This window comes from Symsagittifera roscoffensis, chromosome 4 (genome assembly GCF_963678635.1).
Source record: "Symsagittifera roscoffensis chromosome 4, txSymRosc1.1, whole genome shotgun sequence".
NCBI lineage: Eukaryota > Metazoa > Xenacoelomorpha > Acoela > Convolutidae > Symsagittifera > Symsagittifera roscoffensis.
The window spans coordinates 3,062,007-3,080,896 of record NC_087065.1 but is presented as its reverse complement, the minus strand read 5'-3'; the positions used below and the strand labels follow the sequence as shown (position 1 = coordinate 3,080,896).

Genomic DNA, 18,890 nt, shown 5'->3' with positions numbered 1-18,890 from the left:
ATTATTTGATTATTTTAGGGTTTTTTCACTATATTTAGTTTGTACATTTAGACGACTGTTGTATCAGCTCAATTTTTCTAAACGAAGAACTGAACTCACAAAAACGCACCGGAAAATTTTTATAAGACCAGTGAACAAAGTCCATCGTTTTTTGATCGATACCCGCCCTGCTGGCTGAGCATGGTTTATTTTACCTTTATGGTTGATTAGTTGGGTAAAAAGAGAAGATTAAATGGTCTGATTCCGGGGGGTACATGTAATCAAGTATGGATGTTTTAAAGCTGGATATAGTGAATTGTTTTTTTTTTTGAAGGTATCGAATTTTCTTTTGGCGAGTTTTATGAATAATAGGTAATACTTTTTTGTTTGCCGTGCAATTGCTTTATTACAGCGTTATCAAACTACACGTCTTCGCATCATATGGGCTCTGCAGTAAAGTTATAAAACTCCACAATGGGGACCTAATAAGCCAAATCTGCAAAACCATTTAACATTGTAATCAATAAACAATTGCACTTTCGATTAACAAGTGTTATAAAATCGGGTACTAGATTTTTTCAGACCTTTTTGCAGCTGACGCTCAACCTAAATGGACAAAGACCATGCTTTGTTTGACTGCTTCTTTGTCGGCGTAGCTTATGCTTAAAATGGAAATCCTATCAAAATGTTCCTGTTATATGCAAGTACTTCGTTCCAGAAATTTTTCTGTTTCTTTTTCCACTTTTTTTTTGGAAGGTTTTTTAATCGTTTTTTTTTTTTTACAATTTTGAAGCTTTTATTTTTTGTATCAAGACGAAAGCAATTAATAGCGCCTTCTCTGAAAATTTGTGGCTCTTTCTGATTGAGACTCTTGCGGCACAAATTTGAGTTTGTAATTTCAGCTTTAGGAATCATAACGGTTACAGAATAGCTAGATCATACCTATTTTTGTAAAAAAAATATATTGAAAAATGTTTAAAAAATATGACATTTTTTTTACTATGTGGTTAAAGGCATTAAATTTTTTAAAGAAAATGCTTTGGTTGTCTTGGAAAGCAGTCGAAGGAGATTCTCTCGACTTTCAAAAATTAGACGTGTGTGTTCAAGTTATTGTTACGACCATTGAAAATGGAGAAATTTGTATTCTGGGGTATTTTAGGTTTTTTTCGTTTTCCACACAAAATCAGGTATCTCAAATAATTATCGGAATAATTTGAGTGATATATCATATAAGAGCTCTTTCAGTCGTGATTCGACTGACTTTTCCAAAAACTATCTCAGTATCGAGAAAACAATTTTAAAGTTTTCGATTTTCAGTCTAAATGCGAGCGAATAAAGCGAGCAAACAGGTTTACAATAGCTTATTTAAGCCGTGTAAATTTAGTTTTACTCGAGTATAATTCGTTTTTGGAGTTATTTTTGCACCATTTGGGAATCAAAAACTTCAAAAGATTTCCGCAAACAAATTTGAAAAAGTTGTCGACTATTTTTTGATTTTTTAAATGATTTTTTGTTTTTGAAATCATTTTTCTACAAAAATTGTTGTCCAATTTGTCTTTTATAGTATGGCTGTCGAAAATGCCCAAGTTGAATTTTTTTGTCCAGATCCTGTCGTGACACCACTCGTTTTTTTTTCCAGAACATTCTGTGCTACTTGCACAGTAAACGGCTATATTTGTTCTGATATATTCTTGTTTTTTTTAGGCTATGAAAATTCAAAAATCAATGACAATGAGCTGTATGTTTGCCTGTTGTCGATAGATATATATTAGTTTTGTTCCTGAGATCTTTTGGTTTTCTTCCATTATTCTGCATAGTAGTAGTATGATAAAATAAAGTACAACATTAAAGAGCGTGGAAAAATTTGCGAACTTGAAGAAAATTCATTACCCTGTACGCTTGCCGTTATCCAGCTTTACCTAGTCGGAACAATAAGTTTTTCTAGAGCAATCACTTGTTTAAAAGAATCACAAAATATTTGTTAGCTTAGGTTCAGAATCAGTTTGAATGTTGCTTCTGATGCTCTACTCTTAACCTGGTCAGAGGTCAGATACATTACGGAGGTCCTGTGTTTGAATCTGGTCGGAGCATGAAATAAAGTATTGTTGAAAAATCTATTGTGTGCTTAAATTTGTCGCCTTCACGGCACGGATTTTTTTTTACAAATTAAACAATTTCAATCAAATTCAGGATCTTTTTGAAGTTTTTATGTACTCGTACAGGTAATTGAGTTTCAAGAAAGTTGCTGAAGTTTTGTTTTGTTAGAAGAATTAATTTGGAAATTCAGTCCGAAATTTCCGGTCTGAAAAATTAAAAAGTGAGAACCATTCTTTCGCTACCGCTGTACTAGACAACTTTACTAACCAAAAAGCGTCCCCATTTTTTCGTTTTTCAGACTGGAAGTTTTGGACTGAGCTTTCAAGCTAATTCTTCTCAAGATTTAACGATGTTTTGCGTGTCTTCTGGTTAACAAAAATTAGATAACTAACTTATTAAAGTCCTAAATAATTTTTATAGGCTTTCTCGTATTAGTTTTTGTTATTACCCCTTGCAATGAGCAAGGGTATTGCAATCGGGTACTGGACTTTTCCCCCGTAAATAACTTTGTTTTCACAGAATGCACAAAATTAGAAATGGTAAATTTAGGTTTAGTTCATAATGTATTCAATTTTTGTGTCTCGGGCACACTTGGTCTGGAGTTAGCGAATAAGTATGGGAGGGCAAAGGTCCTGGGTTCGAATCTGACAGGAACTGTTTTTTTTCAGTGTTTTGATTAATCTGCGTTTGTTATTTTACTAACCTTGACTTCATATCTTTATAGGTTTCGGACTATAATAAATTGGTTTAATGGCCTCATATTCCGTCTTTTGACGAGCGAAAAAAAATGTTTATCTGTGCGTTTGTATGTGTTTTGAGGTTGAGAGGAATTTAATAACTTTTTTTAGTCTTTAAATTTTTTCTTTTTGGCTCAATAGGTTTCGGCTTATTTATATTCGGCTTAGTGGCCTTATACTGTTTCATTTGAGGAACAAAGAAAGCTTTGTATGTGTCTGTGTTTTGAGCGCGATGGGAACTTGTTAGCTTTTCATGAATTCAAGGGTTTCTGTTTTTCGGTTTTGTTACCGGTTTTTGGCTTGTAAACGCTTGATCAATTTTCTTCCGATGTTTTTTTTCACAATTTATTTTCTGGGCATATTTTTGTTTCGAAGCTAACCTTACTCGTTTTGATAGATTTAGTTTTTCGACATTTTCTATTTTTTTTCGACTTAGCAGCTTTCTTTTTAAGAGTAATGAATTTTGTATGGCAATTGGTGCGAAGCTCAAGCTTCACCTCTGTGTAAAATTTTGCGTGGTTGGAACAATCTGTGCCACTTGCACAGCAACTGGCTGTCCTTTTTAAATGATAATCGCTCTGTTCCAGTCGATCCACTCGATGTTCATGCGCACTGTGCCGGCCTACTCGGAACAGGCTCTGGTGATGCTGGACATAGTGTCCCACTTTGGATGGAGTAGGATAGCAGTGCTGGCCACGAATGACGTAGACGGACGGAACTTCATCTCCAATATGTGGCCGGCCACTCAGAGACGCAACATCAAAGTCGACCCCTACTTCCCATTCGAGGTAAACTCAAAGTATACAGACAGTTACTAGAAGAAACTCCACTTTTTCCAAATAATGATGTAAATATGACAAAGTGAATAGGGCAACAGTGTCGCCATTCACTGGAGTTTTCGAACAGGAGCGGATTTTGGATTCTTCAGCGAGACTTTAAAAACCGTCCGATTTCTCCTGGAAATTAAAAACACTTTATGTACCAAAATTTTGAGCAGTTTCGGCGAATTTTCGTGACTAATTTTTGATAAGAGGAAACGAGACAAAGTTTCAAGTTATAAGAAACTCAAATTTTTAATGAAAGCAATTTGAAAGTAGTTGGCTTTTTTTAATGAAAGCAGTTTGAAAGTAGTTTGCTTTTTTGAAGTCAACCGTTTTTTTGTTTGATAGTTAAAATGTTTGAAATGAATTCTTGACCTCGTGAGTAAAAAAATGGATTGTTTTTGCAGCCAGGAAACAAGATGCTGATTAAGTTCCATCTGTCGCACTTGGTCAGATCGCCAACCAGAGTGGCCCTCATCTATGCCAGCAAGGAGGACTGTCTCTCTATTGCACAGGAGGCTCAGAGGACCAACATCAGTTCCTCCTTCGTGTGGATATTCAACGACTTGATCATCTCCGACATGAGCTCGGCTTCCAACCGACTCCAACAAGTGCCCCCAGGTATCAGGTGCTTCTTCATACCCGGGGAGGGGGATTAAATTTATTTTATCATTAAAATCTAACTGACTTCCTTAAATAAAAAAATCTGTGAAATTTCATTTTTGAAGAAATAAAAATGCGCATCGCTCATTTGATGGAAACAGAAAATACCTATATTGTAGTTTCAAAATGCTTCAATACAAATTAAACAATTTACTCAATAAAAATTAACCGTATCGAGAAGATGGCACAAGGTCATTGCGACGACTACAGTAGCTCTTGCTGAAATACCATCAGGAAAACTAACATTATGGCTAGAAGAGAAAACTTCAAACAAAATGTGCAATTTAATTTGAATACTTGCACTACAGTCTTGTTGTTCTCGTTTTCGTAATACTAGAATAGTCCGAGGTCTTTTAATTTTGATAGAATTTTTTTTATAAGGATAGATGCATAATCAAGTAATTGGCCTAACGATAATTCACGTTATTTACACTAGCATGTAAATGTTTGGGAGAATTTTTGCTGCATAGCATTGGCAATTTTTTCACCTGTAACTGGTTTGTTGGTAGCTAGTGTTTGCAAATTTTCAAGGGGACGTGACGCTGACTTGTAGCAACATTTTGTTAGTTTGATACTTAATTCTTTTTACAGATCTGCTTTTTTTCAATTGTTTGCTAGTTTAAGATGCGCAATTTATTCATTTTCGAAGTAAGAAAATGAACGCGATTTTTTGGCGCGCGCTCCCCCTCAAAGTTAGTATATATTTAGAAAAATTTAAGGTCAGTCAGCCAAAAATGGATATCTCAAAATAGTACAAAGGGGGACCCTTTGGGTCGACAGGGGGTCGAATCCCTGAGAAAAAAGAGACCCCCCCCCCCCACCGAAATCCGCTACTGGCTCAATAAATAACTGGAAAAATAACTTGATAAAAATAACCTCAAAGACTGGCCTCGGTCTGTGTTGGGGGTTAGACAAAGGTCATTTGGTTTTAATTGCTTAAATGCTTAAGTTTATTCTGCGGTAAACTCGACAATATTCGAGAGAAGGTGACGATTAGTTGCAGTAGCTGAAGCGGTGAACTTGTGCACTATTCCTATGCCTTGTTAAAAATTTTCTCTTGTTACGAATTTTTGCCTGTTACGAGTTGTCGCTGAACGGATGTTGTTTTGTGCCATGGTTGTTTGTTTGAATGAATTTAATAGCCGCCTGTCATACTCTTTGCTTACTTTTATGAAAAGTCAGACAATTTAATTTAATATTCCCGTCCGGAATTGATTTCCTTTTCTTCTGCAGGCATCTCTTTCAGTCTACAATTTCCCTCAATCAATTTCAGGCTCATTTTCCCTGGTGATTTCCACATTTTTAGTCAGTCTAGTCTTTTCTTTCGCAGAGAAATTTTACCTTTGAAAAGTTTACTGTAACTTCTACGAACAAGGAACAGTTTCCGAGGCAGGAAGGAGCAGTTATGAATATGACAAGGCTCAATCTATATTTTATAATTTAGTTTTGTGAACCCAACCAATGCATCCGATTTATTATCAAGTTTAAGCGTCATCCAAAAATCATTGAAATGTCATAAAACAAAATTTTTAGTTTTTTTAATTTCATACAATGATTAATTCTGTTTTAGTAGCTGCGACGAATAGTCTAAGCTCAAGTATTTTATTTTTGATTCGTTCAACAAAACCTCATACCAGATTGCAGGGAAGTTGTTATCAAGTTTGGTTTTGAAGTGAGAAAGAAACAACAACTGTTGTTGGTCCAACTGCCTAAAGGCTCGTTATTTTAGAAATGCAACTTTGAAAATGGTAAAATTTTTCAATTGTCACTCTGGTATCAAAGCAATTTTTATATTGTAAAATTGATCAGTTAATGGCACTTCTGCCGATACTATTTTATTTGAAGCTTATCAACAGATTGAAAAAGCCCATCCATCCATGCTATGCTACTACAGTTCTATTGATTTGTCAAAAAAAGCATGAAAGTAAATGAGACGAAATTCATATGGCGTTGCTTGTTATTTTAAATTCGGAAATATTATTAAGAGTCGATTTATTAGAAGTATTAGGAGTAAATTTGTTCAGGCTCTAAATGACTTTTTTGCCGTATGACTTTTTTCATTTTTTTTTCAATTTCACTTCATTTTTTTTTGTATAAAATAAGGCAAACACCATTATTGTACAGCAAAAATTAAAAGGCCACGAAAACCGTGATTGACTTCTTACTTCGAAAATGGAATGCAATTATGAGATTTCCCAGCGAAATAAAATTTATTCCCATTGATCCAGTTTTCTCAAATTGGGTTCATTTTATCAAAAAATTGCCATTGGTATAAGTTGTTCTAGAACTTCCTAGAGCATTAAGGCCATATATTTTTTCTTGGATTATCGAAGTTTGAAATTTTTTCAAAAAAATCGAGTCAGAATTTTTTTCCCATTCAATTGGAGGGAACGTATGCGCCTAGAACGGCGAAGGTCGTGGGTTCGAATCTGACTAGGGCTTGTTTTTCCTAACGGGAAATATTCCGGTTCAAAAAAATGTCATAGCCTATTATTTGTCTGCTTTTGTTTTGTCGGCTTAGTTGCCACATATTAGAATTTTTTGCTCTAAGAAATTTTCTTTGTTGTTCATTTTAATGTTTTGATTTGTTGCTGTTATTTGTAATTTAGTACTAGACTTGCCTTGACTTCGTTCTATTTCTAAAAAAAATTGATTCGACCCGAATAATTCCGGCTTATATTCTATCGGCTCATCGACCGAGTTTTGGATAGCTTCAAGGGAAATGGATTTTTTGGTTCCCTCCAAATCGAACAAATTGCTAAAAGTCTTCGAATACAGTTTATAGTTCAAAGTTTTTCATGACAACATTTTTGTTTCGGCTCTACGGTCATTTACCCAACGTTTTTTGTCTCAGTTGCCGCTCGATTATTGTTTATCAATTTTAATTAAATGCCGTTGATTGTGTTCCTGGACGTATATTCCACAAATAAACCAACATTCCCGATATCATTTTGAAGTCTTTTTAGTTGTGGTTTTTACGAAATAATTCAATTTTTTGGACTTAGTTGATCTCTTTTCCTGTCCGCTAGCTTATAATGCTCTTTTTATGTGGTATCGCAGATGGTGCAAAGCGTGTGAAACTCTGTCCTTTTTTTTCTGTTATCCGAGGTAATTAATAGTTTTGCAACAGCATTTTACAATTTTGGTCGTGTGTAGCAAAAATAGACGGTTTTGTCTGCTAAGACTTACACGATAAAACCATCTTTGAATTTCCTTTGACAGGAATTGTTTCGAAAGGTGCTTCAAAACCGGTGACTGCAACTTCAAAAACAAGAGAATGTCGATTGAAGGCGATTTGAGATATGATGTATGTCACGTGGCGTCGTCTCCAGCAATATCTACAAATATAGTAAAGGAAAGAATAAAAAGGAAAGTCGAAGATATATTAAGATATCGTTCGTTTGATTTCCAAGATACAACAGGCTGTTTTTTAAAGATAAATAAATAAATAAAAGGAATCTAGGAGTCTCATTAAGTCAGATTAGCTTAAGATTTTCGAGTTAGCAAGTAAAATGTTCAAAGCGATGCATTTGTTATTGCATTGGCGAATATTTCAGGGATGTCATGAAAACGCGCAATGTCGTCAAGTTTTCACAACCAAGAAACTGATTGAGTTTATAACTAATATTGTTCGATTGTTTGGCTGCTTATCGTCGGTTAAACTAACTTTGCATATATTCAAGGGTCTTCTAGTTTTCAGATTTCGTTTGGTTCATCGGTTTTCGCTACTTCGCCAAATTAGTAAAACGAATTAGGTTACAAAAAGTTAAGCTGCACCAATGAATACGCTGTAAGTAGTCATCTCATTGGAAAGAATCATTGTTTTTTTTCGAATCCTCTTTTTGCAAGAATTCATATTAGGATTTTTTGATGATCGAATTCAATGTCATATTAATAAAAATGGCTCACTGACCGAATCGAGCCGTTCACACTATAATGATGCATCGGAGTACTGGTATACCACATTTTTAAGTGTAAGAGAATGAAGTTATTTTCAATTGTATAGGTCTTGATTTTTTCAGGTAAAGTTTAAAATGCTCACAGTTACAGAAAAGCATTCATAAGAATTAATAATTTTATGAATGCACTCAGGTTTATATGCACTTTCATAGCTCAAATCAAATTCATCTTTTAAAAGATAGGTAAATTGCGTTCTCCAATTATTAAAGAGGCTTTGAGACGGCTTTGTATTTTAATATTAGATTTTCCTGCGGAAAACAAATTTATCCATTAATAAAATTTTTCTTGAATTGGCTTAATTCTATCAAAAAAAGTGTCAATGATAATTTTTTTTTGAAATAAAAAAATTGCTGTAGTTTGGTGTATATGTATTTTCGGTTTTCTTGTTCATTTATACTTTTCCAACCTTCAGTTTGTGTTTTCCCTGGCTTTTAGCAAGAGTTTTTTAATTGGCTACTAGACTTTCCCGTCCACAACTTTTCTAGCTGAATGCCAGAAAATGAAAATTTTCAAGTTTCAAATGTGGCAGTGTGTGTATGCTGTGTTTTCAAGGATACAATGAGTTTTCTCCCAATAATTTTTTGTGTATTTTCACCTATTGGGTGTCGGCTTCAAAGTTTTCGGCTTATTGTTATATTATGATTTTTCTGTATATATGTATATTATTAAGTTTCCCAATGTTAATTTTGCGTGAATTCTGCTATCGTAGGGTAGGAACCAGCTGTAGTCATCACTAACACTAGAGGTCATCGAAAGTAATATTATTTTAAAATCTGTACAGTTAATATTCGAAATCCTAGAAAACTTCAATTAGTTTCAGTGCCAAGAGGAACTGGTCCGATCTTTACTGGCTTTCTGACTGATTTTATGGAATTCCATTGAATTCCATTCGGACGAATATTTTTCGGACGAATTTGAATATTTTGAATTCCATTCGGACGAATTGTCTTGAACGATTTTTTAAAAACAGCTGACAGTTCTGAAATGATGTTTCAGGTGCCTTGATCCCTCGGCTAAAACACGCAGAAGACACGGAAGCACATCTAATGGATGCTATCAGGGCTGCAAAGTACTCTTACCAGTCGATGATCAAGAAAACACAGGCTCAAAAACTGCGCACGATGACTCAGAACCAGCCAGAGGTGAACCCAGACGGATCTGTCGACTTCGACTACGACTTCACCAGTAAGATGAGATAAAAGATAAATCTTTATTCATCCTTTCGTGGGAATCCTTCATGCGCAGGACCGAATGCGCAAAAGGTTTGTCAACCAATCAGCGCTCAGTATTCAAAAATTCGAAAAATAGGCAATAAATTCAGTCAATTGTTCGGGAATTGATATACGTGAGAATGTTTGAGTATCCGGTCGTGCATGCATGAAAATAGTTTCCTCCACGCCTTTTGGAAAAATAGTCAAAAGAGATTTTCGTTGTTTGCTTCGTTGTTTGCTTATTTTCAACAGGGCTGACAATATTTGCATATACTTGACCGTTGGATTAGTTCATTATATGGGGCAATTGTTTTTGCTTCTGGAAGAAATTATTGAATTAAGCCAACAAAATAGTGGGAGTCTTTTAATGCAACTTAGGATGAAAGTCTCTGTTTAAGTTCAACTGAATGATAATGCTGGGTTTTTTTTATGCTGGGTTTTATGTAAAAACTTGCGCTCTCTTATATCTAATTTGCAACTGAATTTATAGTTTTTGGAATTCCCAGCGGAATACAATTGCTTGTGAAATCAGATTAATCAATTGAGTTGATTTGTTATTAAAAAAACGTCCATGACAGAAGACTTCTGAAGACAGAATACTTCTAAAAAGCGTCTATGACAGAATTTAAAGAGCTTCTCGGTTTTGTCAATTTTCAGTGAAAATGTCTTACTGGTCAGTTAATTGCAGAGCAATAATAAATTCTGTACGTGTTTTTATATGCTGGGTTTCATTTTCAATTAGTTTTTTTTTTTGTAAATCAAGACAACCACTAATTGTGAAAGGTTATCGAAAGTTTGTTAAAAGAGCTTTACGGCGAAATTAAAGTAGAACATCAAAAACATGCATTCCTTCGCTTTGGGTTTCCTTGAGTGCATTAAGAACGATAATTGTGGTTTCTGCAATTCGCAGAGGGTCTATCGAAAGTTATCCGGTCTGTCTAAGTCCAGGTGCTTTCTATTATCTCCCCACATTCCAGACAAAGTCGTTTTTGTTGGACTTAAACCTGGAATTGCCGGATGACTGTTTGTCATTTTAACCAGGTACACGGACCCCTTTGACAGACGAGGAATTGCTGAAGTTGGCGAAGGAGGGGGGCAATCCGGCCCCCACCCCCAAGGAGTGCGGGGGAGAGGGGGCACATTGGGCTGATGGACACAAGTACCTCGGGTAAGTTAAAAGCGAGGTTTCACATTGAGCTAATTGTGCTACTTATGAGCTAAATGTAGTTTTCGAGTTCTGTTCTTCCAGTTGACAGCGATTCTTCAACTTTAAGTATGATCTCTGGATTTTTATATGACACTTGAATAAATTTGCTTGCTCATGTGGATGTTTCTCGCCAAGAATTTTGGCTCCAGGTAACTCCAACTGAAATATCAATTGAAATTTTCTGCATGATAAAATAAAATTTTGAGACTATCCTGTGATGGCAATTAAAATTTTCTACGATTTTAAAATACGATAGCGAACACCATTACGATACCTGCCACAATTACGAATGATTTTTAAATGTTAAAAGCTACGGAAACTAAACTGACAAAAATAAGGAGAGAACTGATTGTCTCAAAGATGGATTTTGATGAAGCAGAAAATTACTTGGATTCTAAGATTTTGTAAATTGTTTTCGCATTGAAGGTTTCTTCGGTTAATGTTATAATGGTCTAGTTTCCTGATGTTACGTCGCTTGAAGCGCCTAAAATACGTTTGCCCATTGGGAGGTCGTAAAAACTTTTCTTGCTCTAATTTTTTGTTGCAATTTTTTTTACTCAAAGAGTGTCTATCCGAGTAATGTCTGCTGCGTTAACGCTTGATAAATTTTGGTTATTCGACATTTCTCAACAAACAAATTTTTAGCAAATAATTTTCAAGATTGAAGCTGTTTTTTTTCGACTCCAGTGCTTCTCTTCTTTTCTTTCGGCTGCCATGCTATTTAATGTTGTATCGCAATTGGTTCGAAACTCCGCTTCATCTGTGTAAAATCAACCTAGAAAAAGTATTGAATTTGTGCTTAGGTCTTAGTCAAAGTTATAACAGCAGTTTTTTTTAGGTAAAAGAACGAATTGATCTAACTTTTTCAGGACGGAATGATGTTTTTCCGTTTTTTTTTAAAGTGTGTTCACGCTTAAAATAGATGTTTCGCGGTTTAATTTTGATTAATTCGGTTTGTTTTTCTGAAGTTCTGCAGAATAAAAATCCTATTAATACAGTTTACTCTAATGGGGATACATTTATGAGAAAAGTGCCGCTTATAAGCAATTTTTGCAGTTCCAAGAGCTTTTACGTGATTCACCTTGCGAGACAAAGTGGCATGTAATCGGGAACTGGACTATCTTTGTCTTTTTGTCTCCCGTAAACAACTTTTCTTTCGCATTCTATAAGAAGTACCTGCTGTTCATGCAGTTGCTTTCATGTGCAAAACGTACAAGCTGACATGCTCAAATTCTTCAAAACTCAAATACAACTACCTCTTAGATCATTTTTGGTAGTAATTAGTATTTACACTTCCGAAGCGAGTGTATTAGTACGAACTTTCTTTTTTCCAAACTAAGTCGCAAATAAAAGTGCTACTTATGGTGGCACTTTGAACGATAGGCTGCTGTTTAGCAGTATAATGTCATATTTGCTTTATCATCTGATTAGTAAAAAGTTAACACAGTTGATGAATTTTTAATTCATCAAATGAACCGAAAAAGTTATTTGTTTCAAACAGCAGTACAATGATAAAAATATCGATTTCAGAAATTTTCAAACTCAATTTATCTCGCAATTTTTTTGAAATGCATTATTTATACAAAATTTGGCTTTATGCTTTCCAATTTATTACTTGCAAAATTGTCTTTTTGTATTTGATCTTTCCTTTTTTTTCCAAACGCAATTAATATTGTGTCAATCTTTACAAGCAGGTTTTTTCCAATGCTAGTTTTTTTTTATCTTTGATTCAAAAAATTTATATTATTATTGATAGTTGTTCTATTGTGTGTAAATAAACCAACTCTGATTGATTTTTTTTCGGTTAAATGGGCTGAGTTCTATGAGTATCGGCTTAGTCAACTTATAATGCGTAGAATCAAGAGCGAGTTTTTTATATAGTTTACCTCCGCTTCAACTCTGTATTTCAACCGCAATTCTTGTGAAGCTCCGCTTCACCGCTGTATATATTTTTTTTCGAAAAATTTCCAATTCGTTTTTTTTTTTCACATATTTTTTAATTTACTACAGATTTTGCACGCTTTTCGAGCCATCTGTTGACTATATTTGACGCAGACTCAAACACATCCTGAAATTGTCTTCCATCTCATAGATAAATATTCTCAAGCAGTTACATGCGCCGGCATTTTTTGTCGGGGGTTTTTTAAGACAATTTGGACTAAATTAGTATTAAAAGGCAACCTTTGGAATTATCCCCACATCGGCGCGTTTCTAGTCTTAAACTTTCTCTTTTGTTTATAGTGAATTGAAGAAGTTCAAGCAGAACCCGGCCGAGACGGGCGACTTGGCCTTCAACTTGGAGAGTGGGGACAGACTGAACTCCGAGTACGAGATACTGAACATGCGAGCCACTCCCCCCTTCCTAGTCCCAGTGGCCAGCTGGAGTGCGAACGAGGGGCTGGGAGTGGACCCGGCGGGGGAACAGATTGTATGGCCCAGTGGGTCCACAGTCAAGCCACAGGGCGTGGTCGTGTCCAAACATCTCAAGGTTGATAAATGATTGATCTTATTTCATGCTCTCCGTTAATCTTCAGGGTGTGCAGTTTTTGTTCAGGGTGTGCATTTTTTTGGGATCAACCGTACCACCCCCCCCCCCCCCCTAAGTGACTTACCGTAGAATGCCCTCCCAAGCATGTATTAATTCTGAAAAAAAAAAATTTCTGTTTAAGAAGAAGAATTTATTTCTTCAGACAATTAAATGCAAAAATACAGAAAATGAAGAAACACATATTTAATAGTCATCATTGAATTTATCTGACATTTTGTATAACATATCTGAAGAGGATAGACCAAGGGCATAATAATTGCCCGCTTGACGTCTAGCCTGGTAATAGTAAGACACGAAAAGTATAATAACTATAAATAAAAAGTATTTAAATAATAAAAATGAAAATTTTTTCAATTTGTTTTTTTTTCCACTCCTTTCGAAAACATCTTTTTTTCGAGAATTTATTTAGAGGATCCGGATCATGATTGCAGCTTAGCTTAGTGAGCATCAGTTAAAACTAAGGATCGTAATAAAAATTTGAATTTTTTTTTCCTAAGTAATTTTGGAAACTTCATTTTTTTCAAAAAATGCGATTATCTCGAAAACTACAAGGATTTGGAGCTTCATATTTTCAGCATGGATTCGCAGCCCATAATTGAAGTCTGATACAGGTTGACCAAAGGGATAAAAATATGGTACTATTGATTAGACATTCTGTGATTATTTATCGAAAATAAAATTTGTTAACTCATTATTTCCTAAAGTGGATAAATACTTTAATTTGTGAGCTACCGTAAGCACCTGGCTTGCATTTAGAGACTGCGAATTAATTGGCATAATTCCGTTTTCCTGAAAAATATTAAAAAGTTTGGTTCCCCGTTTAGTTAAGTGGTTTTCTATTTGGGATTTTGGCTTACATATTTTCAGTAAATTCTTTTCCGATCGTCTGGTTCTTTTAATAGAATTATCAAAAGTAAAAAGCGAGTTGAGATAATTTTCTGAATGCAGGTTCGATAGTGATCTTAATAGAAACTTGAAACACTCATAAATATACAATTCATGAACTGTAAGTATTTTGTGCTTTACAAATATATCTGACACGCTTTCGCAATTGTTTCGAAAAGAAATGAGTCGGATAATTTTTTTCTGTAATTCAGAAAGCGGAAGTAATGCATTGTAGCTTGTGCAACCGTACACTAAAATTCCATACTGAATGATAGACCTAATGTTTGATTCATAATACCTAAACATAACAGAGCTCGGCACGTAATGCCTTGTTTTAGCAATTACTCCACATTGTTTTCGTAATTTTTTTCTGACAAAATCAGTATGATTAGAAAATCCTAGTTTGAAATCAATGTTAATACCTAAGTATTTCCAATATGTTTCTGAAGATAAGTTTTTGCCATCATATAATATTGTTTCATTAGAAGCGCTTTTCCTACTGAAATTTATTTGAACTGTTTTTTTCATGTTAAGTGAGAGCCTATTAGCGGCAAGCCATTTCGCAACTGCATTAAAGTCATCACTCAGTTTTTCGAGTGATCGATCTATTGCTACTAAAGTGGTATCATCGGCAAACAAGTATACTTCCGAGTTCTTGACAACGTTTGGTAGATCATTGACATATAAAAGAAAGAGAAGTGGACCTAAAATGGATCCTTGTGGTACACCGCTGTTCATTGTTCGAAAATTTTATCGCACACCAGATATCTCTACACATTGTTTACGATTTGACAAATAGCTCACTATCCATTGTAGACATTTACCTACAAGACCATAATATGGCAATTTTTTAATTAAGATATCATGATTTAGGGTATCAAAGGCCTTCTTTAAATCAAGGATTATTGATGGAATGAATTTCTTATTTGAAAGGCGCAATTTTTCGGTAACCTCGGCGATGGCATCAATGGTGTTGTGTTTGATTCTGTATCCAAACTGTTTACAGTATATGAAGTTAAATTGCTCTAAATAATTATATATTCGGTTGAACATCACACGTTCGAAAGTTCTACCTAACGTCAAAAGCCAAGCAATTGGCCTATAATTGTTTAAATCTAATTTGGATCCATCCTTGTGAAATGGCAGTATTTTTGCTTGGGATAACTCGGTGGGAAAGATTGCTTGCTTAATGGAAGCATTGATCAGTATTGTTAAGCTCGGTATAATTGCACACGCACATGCTTTCAGAATATTATTACTAACATCATCTAGCCCTACGGAGGCTTTTGATTTTAAATCGGATAGAATTGAGGCAATTTCTTTTTCATTAACTGGTTTTAGGTATATTGATACAATTGGCTCCTTAATTCTAATTTCTAATTCAGGAGTTGATAACTGTTTCACCAATTTATCTGCAATTTGTCCAAAAAAGTTGTTGAAGTCGTTTGCAATTGTCTGTGGATCTGTATGCCTATCGCCGCTTTCACTAATAATATCACTGACATCTCTATTACTTCTATTCGATCCTTTTAACATATTTAAAAACGTATATATTTGTCTGGAGTCACCAATACATGTTTGAAATTTCTTCATATAAAAATTTTTCTTAGAGCTTCTGATTTCTGATCTAACTCTGTCATTTAATTCCTTATACCGCAGCTTGATCAAGTGATTATATTTACTTTGCACCAATAAATGATGCTGCTTATTTCTTTTAGTGATGAGGTTTTTAATTATATTTGATATCCACGCAGGACACTTCGTGGTTTTATTAACTTTTTTGATCATTGGGGCAAATTGGTCCAAAACTTTAATAAGCGTTTTGTGAAACCTTGAAAAAGTTTTATTTACATTTTCATTTTCGTTCAATGATAAATTGTTCATTTCATGCAGTAATACGAAGTTGAAATTTTGAACCTTTTCTGCACTCTTTAGAAAAGACGTATCTCTTACTAGGATTGCTGCATTATCATTATCTGAACTGTCTTTATTGAATTTAATTATAACCGGATAATGATCTGCAAAATTTTGATGAGTTAACACACTCACAATTGAATCACTAACATTTGTAATAAAATGATCTAAACATGTTTCTGAATTTTCTTCAACCCTTGTGGGTGAAAAACTTAAAAGACTGAATCCATTTGATTCTCGATGTATTTAGCTGTTGCTGAATTATGTTTCTTAATATCTATATTAATATCTCCACACACAATGACTTCACAATTTAAGTATTGCAAGCTCTCCAATACTTCATCCAGTTTTTCAATGAGCTCCAATTTGTTATTTCTTCGTTTCCTTTGTTTCCTCTTATTTTCAGTTCTAGCATAAGGCTTTCATCAATGGAACAATTCAAAACTTCTTTTAGTGATTGAAACAAGATTCCTCCTCCTCTTGTTGGCCTGGGCTTGGATACAACATTGTATCCACTTAACTTATATATATTTTTTCATCGTCCTCTTTATCTAGCCATGTTTCAGTGACAGCTACTATATTAGGCGGTGACTCCAGACTATATACTAGCGCTTCTATTTCTTCGCTGTGTTTTTTAACGATCTAGCATTTATAAGATGCACACTAATTGGCATTGTATCAATTTTAGCACATGCTTTTTTCAATTTTGGTTGTTAGTTAGTTACAAAGCATTGCTCTAGATCAGCTAATTGATACTTCAACTTCAACCCTCCCTCAAACAATCCCTTGATGGTCTGCACCCTTGAATCTCCATCTAGTTTGTAGTTTATTGTTCCCTCTCTTGTCCATACATTTTCAATTCTCGTATCTGTCTTCATCATATTAAAAAATTTCACTCTTGCCAGCGTTAGATCCTCAAATACTCGTACATTTTTCAGTTCATCGCTGTCTTTGAATTTCTTATTATTTCTTAAAAGATCTATTCTTGAGCTCCTATTAGCGAATCGGGCAATAATAGGTCTCGGTCCTTGTGATAGGGTGGGAAGGCGATGGGCGATTGAGATATTGCTTTTTTCCAGGTTACTGTCCACTTTACTTGCAATATTGATCGCTTTTACTGTAGTGGCGTTTTCTGGAATTCCCATTATCCGGACGTTTTATCTTCTAATATTTGTTTCAATCACTTCTGATTCGGACAAAGCTTTGAGGGCCATTTCTCGACTTTACCACGCCATCTGTCTTTTCACTTAGTTTTTTACTTCCAGTTTTGCTTCTCCTATGGCTTTGTTGAGCATCTCCTCGAATGTCGTTTTCAAACTTTCTTTTATTTTTTGAACAATTTCGGCAGTTATTGCTTTCATCTTCTCTTCAATGGTGTCTGAGATGGTCCTTGAAAAATCTCCTCCTTCAATAATAGAGTCGAGTGGACTTAGATCGATTTTTTGTCGCTTTTCTCCTTTTCTGACTGTTGTGAATGGCGTCTGATCCTTGTATCTCAATACTAGAATTGTCTGCTCCTCGGTCGTTATTGTTTGATCCTCCGCGTTGTTCTCAGTTTGCGTCTCCGCCACAATATTTAAAGAGCTTCTCGGTTTTGTCAATTTTCAGTGAAACTGTCTTACTGGTCAGTTAATTGCAGAGCAATAACAAATTCTGTACGTGTTTTTATATGCTGGGTTTCATTTTCAATTTGTTTTTTTTTGTAAATCAAGACAACCACTAATTGTGAAAGGTTATCGAAAGTTTGTTAAAATGGCGTCTGATCCTTGTATCTCAATACTGGAATTGTTTGCTCCTCGGTCGTTATTGTTTGATCCTCCGCGTTGTTCTCAGTTTGCGTCTCCGCCACAATATTTGTCTGCATTTCGCTCTCCTGCATTTGGTTTTCCATCATCTATCGTCTCTGAAACTATTTAATAATTTTTATATGCTGGGTTTCATTTTCAATTTGTTTTTTTTTTGTAAATCAAGACAACCACTAATTGTGAAAGGTTATCGAAAGTTTGTTAAAATGGCGTCTGATCCTTGTATCTCAATACTGGAATTGTTTGCTCCTCGGTCGTTATTGTTTGATCCTCCGCGTTGTTCTCAGTTTGCGTCTCCGCCACAATATTTGTCTGCATTTCGCTCTCCTGCATTTGGTTTTCCATCATCTATCGTCTCTGAAACTATTTAATAAGTTTATCACAACAATTAAAATATGCATTTCATACAAACGCGCAAATAAAATAGCTGCATACTTTTTATGCGGGATTGAGTTTGTATGCTGTTAATTACCTAGATTAAAATTTTAATTCAGTTTTTTTTAGTAGTACTGTTAATTTTGAACGAATCTAGACTATACTCGAAGTTAACTTATGAAAAATCCATGTTTTCTCTCCCGTAAGTCGATTTTTTTTTTTTGGGGGGGGGGGGGGGGTTGTATGGTTGATCCCATCTTACCATTATTGGGTGTAATCCTCCTAGATTGCTCCAAGATCTGTTGTGCATCAAAAACTATTTTTCCGATGTTTTTTATGATTTTGACACTTGTGGCTCCTCCCACTTTCCGGCCTCAACGTTTTCATACAAGGTCTCTCGTGAATGAGTGCAAATTAAGGGAGACGAGAATTGTACCATTTAAATCAAACAGGCGGCAAAGGTGCAGATTGTTTAATATAACATAAATCGGCGACCAAACCGACAAAGATATGGCATAACTAAATTGTTTGATCTAGCTTTTTGAGAAATTTTCACCATGTTGGTGGAAATTAGCTAATAAATAAATATCCAGTTTTTGATTCAAGTTAACATATTTGCCACAAGATAGAAATTTGCTAAGCGCTGCATGTAAATTTCTTGATTCTGATGGCTGAAAAATCTAACATC

At 34.8% G+C, this 18,890-nt stretch overlaps 4 protein-coding genes across 6 annotated transcripts in view; 2 read left to right on the top strand and 2 right to left on the bottom strand.

Annotated features, from left to right (window-relative positions):
* LOC134843607 (BOS complex subunit NOMO1-like) overlaps positions 1-18,215 on the bottom strand; it is a 363,708-nt gene extending 345,493 nt beyond the window's left edge. The window contains exon 1 of the mRNA XM_063859762.1: positions 18,193-18,215. The gene's annotated coding sequence lies outside the window, so the exon portion shown is untranslated. The remainder of the gene's footprint in view (positions 1-18,192) is intronic.
* The window catches only part of LOC134843610 (exocyst complex component 3-like), a 401,375-nt gene extending 383,158 nt beyond the window's left edge, over positions 1-18,217 (bottom strand). Inside the window, exon 1 of the mRNA XM_063859768.1 lies at positions 18,194-18,217. The gene's annotated coding sequence lies outside the window, so the exon portion shown is untranslated. The remainder of the gene's footprint in view (positions 1-18,193) is intronic.
* Positions 1-18,890, top strand: part of LOC134843608 (TBC1 domain family member 30-like) — a 551,730-nt gene that overhangs the window by 73,912 nt on the left and 458,928 nt on the right. The window lies entirely within an intron of this gene.
* Positions 1-18,890, top strand: part of LOC134843606 (glutamate receptor ionotropic, NMDA 1-like) — a 54,871-nt gene that overhangs the window by 9,287 nt on the left and 26,694 nt on the right. For all 3 annotated transcript variants that reach the window (XM_063859760.1, XM_063859761.1, XM_063859759.1), the window contains exons 4-8: positions 3,401-3,601; positions 4,042-4,255; positions 9,254-9,442; positions 10,510-10,636; positions 12,917-13,163. In XM_063859760.1, the coding sequence (XP_063715830.1) occupies positions 3,401-3,601; positions 4,042-4,255; positions 9,254-9,442; positions 10,510-10,636; positions 12,917-13,163 (978 nt within the window). The remainder of the gene's footprint in view (positions 1-3,400; positions 3,602-4,041; positions 4,256-9,253; positions 9,443-10,509; positions 10,637-12,916; positions 13,164-18,890) is intronic.